This window comes from Thunnus albacares, chromosome 22, assembly GCF_914725855.1.
Source record: "Thunnus albacares chromosome 22, fThuAlb1.1, whole genome shotgun sequence".
Taxonomy (NCBI): Eukaryota; Metazoa; Chordata; class Actinopteri; order Scombriformes; family Scombridae; genus Thunnus; species Thunnus albacares.
Window position 1 is genome coordinate 18,038,252 of NC_058127.1, and position 10,615 is coordinate 18,048,866.

General features: G+C 41.9%; 1 protein-coding gene across 4 annotated transcripts in view; it reads right to left on the bottom strand.

Moving 5' to 3' along the window:
* LOC122973338 (ADAMTS-like protein 1) overlaps positions 1-5,553 on the bottom strand; it is a 102,917-nt gene extending 97,364 nt beyond the window's left edge. For 3 of the 4 annotated variants that reach the window (XM_044340766.1, XM_044340768.1, XM_044340769.1), the window contains exons 1-2: positions 5,497-5,553; positions 1,504-4,079 (exon numbers count right to left, since the gene is read on the bottom strand). In XM_044340766.1, coding sequence (XP_044196701.1) covers positions 1,504-1,560 — 57 coding nt within the window. In that variant the 5' untranslated portion in view covers positions 1,561-4,079; positions 5,497-5,553. Of the gene's footprint in view, positions 1-1,503; positions 5,073-5,496 lie in introns of those variants that run through there. The other variant, XM_044340767.1, reaches the window with a different exon arrangement.
* Positions 5,554-10,615: the final 5,062 nt, after the last annotated feature.

Genomic DNA, 10,615 nt, shown 5'->3' on the forward strand with positions numbered 1-10,615 from the left:
AAATGTCCAATGCTGACTCATGCTGCACAGTCACTCCTTGCACAGATGGGAAAGCTTGTCATGTGCTGCTAGCTACCCGACCACTTGAGCAAAAACTTACTCAGTAATTTTTCAGTCTCACTATTTTATAGAAACACAAAACAAGCAAACCACTGCCACTAGCTGTAACACAGAAGTTAGCATGAGGGTGTATCTCTTCAGACAATTTGGACACTGAACTGAACAACTCATCGACTAGAATTCAATCATTTATATGGCACTTTCATCACAGACTATTCTCTGTGTATGTAAGAGAATTAAACACACACCCTTCTCAGTACCAACAACATGTTCCAAACATCTGAAATGTGTTGTTTCTCACAAACACAGATGCTCGTACCCATACAAAGACGATTAATGTGGCATTTCATGATTTTCGTCTCAATATTTGAACTGTAACATAATCAGGATAGCACTGGACAGTTGCCTGGAAAGAGTTGCAAAGCCTCGAGCGCTTCTCGGTCAGTGACATTCACTGATTACAGTGTGGACGTGCTCAGCTGGGCTACATGGCAGCCAGGGTGTCTGAAGTCCAAATCACCTTGAAGTGCTATTAGCACCTGTCGCGGTCATTTACGCATGCTGACATCCCGACCCTCTGTTTGAGCCCTAAAATCTGTCTGCAGGCCAAACAACTGCTTTGTGGCTTTATGCAGCATGTGTCTGTCTGCCCTTACATGACAGGCCTGGAGGAGATAACATGTTAAACTATTCCAGGGTTGATTAGTGCATGCTGAGTGCACTGATTTTAGAAGTTTGTTCAATGCTGGGCTGATAAGGTGTGACCTTTACAAAAGATGACCTGTGCTCTCCTTATTAAATTTCAGAGCTGCCAGTTGCATAATTATTACAGGATTTAAGTATAAAGCAAATATTATTGTATCCCACATTTAATCACATACTGGTTCATCCTTTTCTCCATTTCTTGTTTATAATTGCTTAATACTGACACATTATTATCAAGTATTCTATACTATTACCATCAATCCCTGGTTTTCTATACTATAGCTTAACATCATCCCTTCATCCTTGGACTTCCAGCATCACTGGAGGATGATGAAGACCACTGAACTCTTCTTCGAGTCCAAAATATGACTGAATTCTGAGAAAATTATCTATTTCTGTGAAATACTGGAAATACTTGCAATTTCGGTGCCACGCTAATATGCAAAGTATCTCCAGGTAATGTGTTATTTTATCATTATTATGATAAAATATGTCAGTTAAAGAAAACCTGAGTCCTTGTAAGGTTTTAGAAAGATAGGATAAGTCTCTTTTCTTTCCCTATAAGAAAAAATAACGTAAATTAATAAACAACTAGCATTTATTTTAGTTAGGTAATATCAGTTTGATGGTGCGTCAACTTCACAAACGCATCAGACAGAAGAGACGCGCCTGCCTCCATACCTCTCACATGTTATTGATGTTATGGGATCAGTATATGAAAATCCCGCTGCGGCTTACCTTCACACAAACAGCGAGGAGAATCAGTCCGGTCGTCCACAAACAGCCGCCTGTCATCTCTGACGCTGATAAATTCAAAGTGATTGCAAACTGTAGAGAGACAACTCTGATTGCTCGCTCACTGGCCGTCTGTCCCAGTCTCTCCACTCCAGTCAGTCAGGGAGAAAGAGGTCTGCTCTGCTCTGCTCTCCTCTCCGCGCTGCGCTCCGGCTCCGGTTTACGGGGACAGAAATGAGACAAAGTCAGCCAAAAAGTGCCGGAGACGGCATGACACTTCACGGTCGCTTCCAGATATTTTGTTCCCCCAGCAAACACGTTGCTGCTAAATTTATGTTTGCATACCAGGCGTGCGTCAGGAAAAGGGGCTCACCCACCTTACATTCTTAAAGAAACACACTCCCGGGTCGTTACGCACTGATATTCAGCTCGGTGCAGAAACAGCACAAGTGATGCTTAGTGGTTTTCTAGTTGTGTGTGTGATGGTGGAGGCTTAAATACTTGCTGCATCCAACTCAAAAGCTGCACATGGCTGCATTTCAGTATTAGCACACCTTTAGCCAGAGAGCATTCATACATAAAATCAGCAAAATTGCAGGTTCCATTATCTGAGTAAAGTAGAGGAGGGGGGGTTGTAGTTCATAGAAGTTCTGTTATGCAGAAAAGGTCTGTGTTAAATCTATTCCCACTTGACATAATGATGCCAGACTTGTAGCCTACCTTGGTTCAGAGTCGTGTCTGGTTTTATTGCTACTTTTCTCCACTCAGTTTTCATTGGACCTCTCCAGAACATTTTGATCAGGACACACGTAAACAAGACATGCACACATCAGCAGAATTCATGTTTATATTCAAGAAGTTTGTGGGTTTTCTGACAAAGCATTATGCAAGGGCTTGAAAAAAAAATGTTGGCAATGCATCAGGTGCACATGTTGGAAAGTCAAGTCTAACCACAGGTTCTTTTAGAATTTGGTCCCATTTTCTAAGGCCCATTTAAGCTCAGGTGTATCAATGTCCAATGTTGGGTTTTGGGTAAGATAAACACAGGGTCTTCTCAGGTCAGATGCAACTCTTTGAACCCACAAAGAACTTTGGACCTGTGGACATTATTATACACAAGCATATAAAGCTTTTCTGACTTTGTAAGACAGTTGGAACCCTTTTAAAATTATCTTCAATCTCATCTGGTCTTGAGCTCATAAAGCTCATAAAGTAAGCTACTATATGGCTTCTATTCCCAAACAATTCAGGCTTCTGACTAATTTTAATCAGCAAAAGATGAACTAAGCTTTGGATTCCAAGACTGTTTTGTTAAGTACTCACATAACTAAAATTTTCTGATTTATGAAGGAGAAACAATACAACAGTCGATCTTAAACAGACAAACAGATAGACAGGCTGAAAATTTTGCTCTTTGTGTCCTATCCATCACATCAAGTGGACCACTCAGGTATACATGGGCTGCAGTTGAACCATGTGGACGCAGATGGTTGTGTGCTGTGAGTGTGCCTACTTTTTCACAGCTTTAGATTTAGTCACAAGTATGAAATGCATTAGCCTTTCAAGTTGGGAGCCCAGCACTGCCAACCATGTGCCATTTAAGGTCAAGAGGAGTTTTATCTGAATCAAGCTCTGACTGCTTGCTAACTGAGGTCAACTGGATGGAATGAAACTTTCATACTCTCGGCCTTCACTGGCATGTGATTGAAATCTACTGTTGTTTCTGATTTACCTTGATGAGACCCATGTCATTCCTTTCCGTCTCCAATACAAATAGTACTTCCCTCTTTTTTTAAGTAGATTGCATTTTTTGTGCATTTTAATGAAGGTTTGCATAATATCTTTTGACATGAATGCCTCCCACACTAAATGTTGGTCCAAAATAAGGTCCAATGCCGACCTGACCTTATATATTTTTAAATTTGTGAGTACAGTGAAAGAACTCTACTCACAAACTGGAAAAGAAGTACTTTCAACTACTTATTTAGTGTTGATTCTATCATCTTTAGAAGTAAAGTATATTTCTACCGATTCAGTGAGGACCACAACATTTTCCACAACAGGAAGGAATTTTGTATCATAATTGATGGCTGGAGTCAACAACTCCTCTTCCTTTTGATCCCATACCTTCATTAAACTAAGAGACATTAAAGTTCTTTGAAGCTTAGCCCACAGTGGTAGGGCATTAAGACTTGCTTGTCGCTTTTGAAGCTGTCCAGGTCCACCATAATAACAATGTTCCTAAGAAATGTCATCTGTCCTCAGCCAAGCTCAAAGGGCTGAGGGAGATGCCCTTTGAGAGCCACACAATAGTACAGGTATGTATGGTATGAGCTACCTGAATTGCCGCCTGACACGCAGGCTTGAATTAGGCTTAATCTCTATTAACACACCGAGCACAGGAATGTAAATGTTTATTTCCCCAGGAAAGGTAAAAAAAAAAAATCTTTACCTGAAGACTGAGGTGGGGGTTGGAATCATTTCCATCATACCTACCTGCTCATCAAGAAAAGTTCAGTGTCTGTGAAAGGGCAAAGAATCCGGGAGCTTCTTGTTGAACTTTGACCACCCCTGGCACCCTGAGAGCACCGCAGACACCCCACAAAGTCAGAGAAAGCAGCAGATAATGCTTCGAGACATGAATAGTTTACATTCACTGTGACTGATGGTGCATGGCTAAGCCACGTCCTCATGTTACAAATGCTGTTGCTCTTATTGATGGACATGTTCAGTGGGATCACTCGCTCAGAGCTCCCATCAGCAGAGTTGCAAAATCACTGCCCCGGGCACTAATGTATTTTTAGGGGCTCTATGAGCTTAAATAGCATCTGTCAGTTGTTTGCTCGATAGATCTTACAGGGGACTTTTCTGTGTGGGAAGACAAGTAAGGGGTTGAGGCAGCAGCTAATGACAGTCTTTTAGTTGAGATCTTTTGTTTGAATGCAATGATGGGCTGGATGCCACTCAGAGACACTGTTTTACACTTCCAGGCCTCTTTGGAGGCAGCTATCACCTTCTTACTCTGCAGTTTATATGTAAACACACACGCATACAAGTATGACTTTACAAGTGCAAAATAGTGCTGCAGTATGTACAGTGCATGTGTTGGTTTCCTAGCTAAACATACTTCTCGGAGGTCAGTGCCCCCCATATGACTAACCTAGTTGTCTCCCTTTAGCTGACACCAAACATAGCTGTTTGATCAGTGATATTTGGCCTGAGAGTCAAAGCGTTGCTTGTCACATGTGTTCAAAGAGAGGGCAGGAATTTGCCAGATACCAGCTAGAGAAAATGCCCTTCACGGGACACCAACTAGCTTGTTTTTGCATTAAAGAGGCAGCTAACACTTTTTGAAAATGCAGGTTTCTTTCTCACTAAACAAACATCCCCAGAGCTGAAACTTCATGATTAAAGGAATAGTGTGACATTTTGGGAAATACACTTTTTTACCAAGAGTTACTTGAGAAGATCGATACTACTCCCATATGCCTGTTAGATGTTTTGTACACATTAAACAAACGTTATACATCGTGGTAAATAGTGAGTTTTAGAGGTGCTGGTAGGCAGATTTTATTATCATGTGGACAGAACCAGGCTAGCTGTTTCTCCTTGTTTCAGGTCTTTATGCTAAGCTAAGTTTACCGTCTAATGGCTGTAGCTTCATATTTAATGGACAAATATGACATTGGTATCAATCTTCTTCATATAACTCTCAGCAAAAAGGCAAAAAATAAGTGTATTTACCGAAATGTCAAACTACTCTTTTAACATAAAGCTCCTCCAAGTATAGAAGTAAGTGGCACCTTGTTATAGCTTAAGATCCCTCAGCATGCAGTTTACCGCCACTCGGTTGCCTTTCTCATCTGTCCCTGATTGCCTTTACGATTCTGTGGAATTTGGCACTCTATCTGTGTGTGTGTGTGTGTGTGTGTGTGTGTGTGTGTGTGTGTGTGTGTGTGTGTGTGTGTGTATGTATGTGTGTGTGTCTGCCCATACTTGAGACTGGAGGAAAGGAAAGCTCTTGCCATTGCTGGGCCACAGTGTCGCGGGAAGCCAAATTTTTTTTCCTAGGGTGGCAAAGTCATGACCCGCCCCACTCTGCCTCTTATTGGCTAGTACTTGTTGCCTTCATTGGTTGGATTGGATAGATTGGGGTATGAGGAGTGAGAATGGTTAGGGCTAGGCTAAGAATATCAGGGTAAACCAATCTGAGGCAGAGTAGGGCGGGTCATGACTCTGCCATCCTAGTTAAAAAAATATCGCTCCCAAGATTTCAGGATGGGATCAATTCACCAATTCGCATCAGTGCACCGGCATAAACATTCACAATGCAACTGTCCCGATTAAAAAAGTGCGTACTGGAAACAATTTGGGATGAACTCGCGAAGCGCTGCTTCCAACATCTTTGCATCAGTAAAATCTGATTTATTTATGGTATATAATTCTTAGTAGAGGCCTATGCCTTAATTATTTAGAAATGTGACCAATAAATTGTGACCACTAATTCGATATTTAGATTGATTCCCCCTCTCTAAACTGTTTCTCAAGCACGCTAGCATGCTATAGCTAAGTGGTGCGCTGCCAAAACGTCTCTGGTGGAACTCCCACTGTAGAATTGTTGTTCCACACGTCGGATTAAATAGATTATTAAACTATTTTGACAGCAATTGTTTGGGTCATGGAGCATATGCATGTAAACTGGAGACAGAGAACACTACACTACAAAGAACTTGTGAAAAGGTGTTTTTTTAAAGGTCAAAAAGAAACAGCAGAAATAAGTTGCAGTAGTTACTAGAGAAATAAAATCAAACTCTCTGCACCATATTGAATTGCATCATTCTTTTGCATTGCGTCGAATTGCATCGTATCGCAGTGATCGTATCTTATCTCATTGATAGTTGCTTCATATGTATTTTTAATATGTATCTGACCTCAGTGATGGAGATGTACATCTCGACTGGGAATGCCAGGCTTGCTAAGGGTACGGTGACCTGTCTGTCTGTCTGTCAGCGCAGATCTGTTTCAGCTGCAGGCATCGCCTTCCACCGGGCATGTCACATCCACTGCATGCTGTCTGAGGGCACCGTGCCACAAACCACCAGTCAAAAAAATGTAGACACTGGGCAAAACACTCTTCATACTGTTGCCAATGATCAGTCAGCTTGTCTGAGAACCCAAGAGTATAATTTATTCTTTCTTTTTTTTTTTTTTTTTTTAGGGAAGTAGCCTATCTAATTACATGGTTAAAAGCAAATATGCTGTTGGCTGAATATTCATAAATTTGCCTAAACTATTTAGCGATGAATAACTTGGGCATCAAGTTCCACGCAAGAAGATTAAAGCATCATACTACACAAATCCAGGATTTCCTGTCATCTAATGACAAAGTTAACCTGAGATACAGCGTCTGATGTATCCTCAACAGATTTTCCATGGATATTACAGCTCAGCAAAAATCGGGAGAAAATAATGAAGCTGCTGGTAAAAAAAAAAGAGAGAGAGCAGCATAAAAGATTGCTCTAATTTTGTAGATGAGGGTGTCTATTGTTTCAGCAAATCTGCTGCAAGATGGTAGCTGGCAGGACAGTGGAGAGGCGTTATTTAAGGCATAGAGGACTGAACATCCCCTGGGATCAGTTTCATCTGCAAGGATTGGGCAAATACGTGCCTGAGGACGTTCTTCACATTCTCTTTCACTTCCTGTCTTAATGCTAGATTTTTTTTTATCCCAGCTTTTATATATTGCCCCATTCATTTGATTAGCTCCCTCGACTTCCTCTATTGTGTGAATCTCATTGTAATTTGTCAGGTGGTCATGAGGCCGACAAACATGTGTGTTTGCTATTGTGTCAGTGCATCACAATTCATATGACTCATCTCCTTTATTTCCTGGAATATGAAAGAAAAAGTAATTGTTGAATGCGGATGGCAAGCATTTGAGGGCCATGAAATACACAAGCATCGCAGGCCCAGACCTCACAGTGAAGTCAGCTCCTGCCAGTGTGGTCGTTTCAAATTTCAGCATCTTGTACTGCGCTACAGAGTCTGGCTACCCATAGAGACCACCTGTGCAGAGGTCTTGTTGGGTGCATGTTTTCTGTTGACTACGTATGTGTGTGAAAGAAAGAGAAAGACAGAGAAGGAGAGGGTAATGACAGACAGCTTGGCCGGGCTGTCAGCTGCCACTCGGTTCCCATTACGACTCCTCTCATGTCCAAGCCCCATTCCCTTGGTTCCTCCAAACTTCTGCACGCCTCAGGTACTGTTTTCGAGGCCAGCTGAATGTCCATCTGACAGAGAGACTGCAAAGGAAAAGCCCAGAGAGAAAGCAGAAATGAAGCAAGGGCCCATTTCCCACGTTGTTCTTGGCTCCTGTCTGCCCCCGAAGACTTAAGCGAACACTTCCAAAACAAAGAGATTGTCTGTGTAGGTGCCCAAATAGCCAACCCACGCATATATGCACACTTGCACACAGACAGAGACACACTCACACACTGGGACATAAAAAATGTTATTCTAATTCCTTCTAAGTGCCTATTTAAGCAGCTGTTTTCTGTAAACACTGACTCGGACAGCAGAGCCTGGACATTTGGTTTTAGATCATTCTTAATTATATCATAATTGCTAGGACTCGGTCTGGTTGTCAGCAACATCACCCAGAAAATATAGCTGTGAATTGCTGCCCCTTTGCCAGCACAAACAACCACCCCACTAATCCCAGCGGCGCAGCTCTGTGAAAATGGTTTGTGACAGGATATTGTCGAAACATGGCAGGGTCATGTGGGACGGTGTCCAAGGCACACGAAGGAAAGCCTTCTGCGGTCGTTGTCTCATCTCCCATCTGACCAGCTCAAAGTATGCGCTCATTGACAGGATTAGCAATTTTATCTGTGCCTGCCTCACAGGTCAGCGTCCAGCGCAGTGCTCTTCCAACAACGCAACATGAGACTTTTTTTTTTTTTTTTTTCCTCCCTGAGAAAATCATTAATGAAAATCATCATCAGGGTGGAAGTGAGGCCAGGGTGTGGTCCCCCACAAATACAGAGGATCTCGTTTTCAACGTAAAACTGGTCACATACTGACCTTTTCTCACACTTTTAACCTTGTATAGCTGTTGACTCATTTTCTGAGTTGATCCTCTCAGTGGGAAATGTGGACGGTTGGATGTCTTAGCTAATGAGCCGGAGTCATTATTTGAGGATTACATCCAACAGGTGCACAGAGCCCTGCTTAACAAGACTCTTCTTGTCTATATTGTTGCTATAAATCTGTGGTTCCTGCGCTGCTAAACACACATTGTCTGTGTAGATCTGTTGTTTATTAGAGGCTGAAGTAATGGTTATTTCAAGAAGATGGCCATCATCTTGTTAAGATGTAATTCATTTCTGCATGCACCATGCACCACCTCTCCAGGGTTGGTTTGATGCTGGGAAAAAATAACGGTGCCAAATCTGGCAGCAGGGTTACAAACATTTCGTAGCAATTTTTGTCCCAGATGTTGAAATTATGGTGTAAATTCACTCTAACAACAAGAATACAGCCAATAGTTATTCAACCCCTACTTGATCAAAATGACAGCCAGGCGTTTCTCGACAATGGCAGCGCTGCTCATTTAATGTCCTCTTCACGTTGTTCTGGTAAATTCGACAATAATTATACTGTATCATGTTTTCCGAGTGCTTAGTTTATTATCAAGCTCATTTAATAAAACATGTTTAATTCTAAACAGAGCCAAAAAGGTCTGTTTTGACCTGGCTCAACACACGCAGAGATAAAAAATAATGGGTGCCTATTAGCAAACAGCTGCGATCATGACATCAATGCTGTAGGCCCTGAACGATTATTTTATTATATTACTGTGTGTGCAAATGCATCAGTCACAAGATCTGCAAAGTTAAAAACATAGTGTTAGAAGACTGGCTGTCTTTAAGAGAAGGTCTTCAAGAGAACTTTTATCTATTTTAACTGTAGTGTATCTGTAGTTTGACTAAATGGTGCATAATTCCACTGTATTCATTTCTTCCATAGTGCCCTGTTATAGGTTTGTTGGACAGTCCAGCAGTGTAGTAGTCCTCTAATGGGCTATACTGTCTGACAGCAGGTGTATTTAAGGCGGCAGCAGTGTAGAGTTAACCAAAGCATACCTCTGCACCAAAGACATGTCAAAATCTTTCTCCCTTGCATCTCTCCCTTTTTTTTCTCCTCATGATCTAAAGAGCATGAAAGAACAGCCACTCTCCCACTCTCTTTCTCCTTCTGTCTGCGCTCTTTCTTCATGCAGCGCCTCTGACTGTGTGTGATCCGGAGGTGTGACACTTTCCCAGTAGCCCACAGGTATCCGTTACCCAGCCAGGAGCCTTGGCACGCTGCCCGCAGCCCTGCTCGTCTCAGAGGGCACAATAGAGGGACGCCGTGTGAGGATCTCCTCTCCGGTCCTGCCAGACTGTACAACCCCCCGCTGCCACCTGCACACCAGCAGACCCCCTCGGGAAACAGGAGGGCAGAGATTCCGTGATTGATCCCTCTTTTCATCTTGACTGTCTGTAGGATAGGGGAAGCAGTAGTGACTTGGCTCTGTCTCTCTCATCATTATGTACTAATTGTCTCCTAAACCTTATTTTATTTTTAACCTCCTGTATGTATGCACCTTTAGTTCCCTTGCATGTATGTTGCTTTAGTGCTTCACTCAAACTAATACATTTCCAATTGTGCATGTGTCATTCTTACAAATTCTTAAAAAAAATGTATCCCATTTTTTATATCTTGATATTTGTATGTTGGTCAATACTTTATTTTCATGGTAAATAAATGACCTAGATGTAGTTGTGAGTTTAACCAGGACTTCCCCATTTGTTTCACTTAAATATTCCGGGCACCGTGTTTTGCATGCTCCACATTTTGTGCATAAAATCCAGCATGTGACTCATGTGACCATATAAAAATAATCTTACTGGAAACATCATCAGTAACAGCACTGGGTGTAATATAAGTACAACCAGACTGGCCACAATTCCAAACATTATAACTGAAACTGTATTATAAGAGGTGGCACGGACAGGAAAGATTTGGGGAAGACACAGGCTGTCACCACTTATGAAGAGTAAGAACTTTGTCT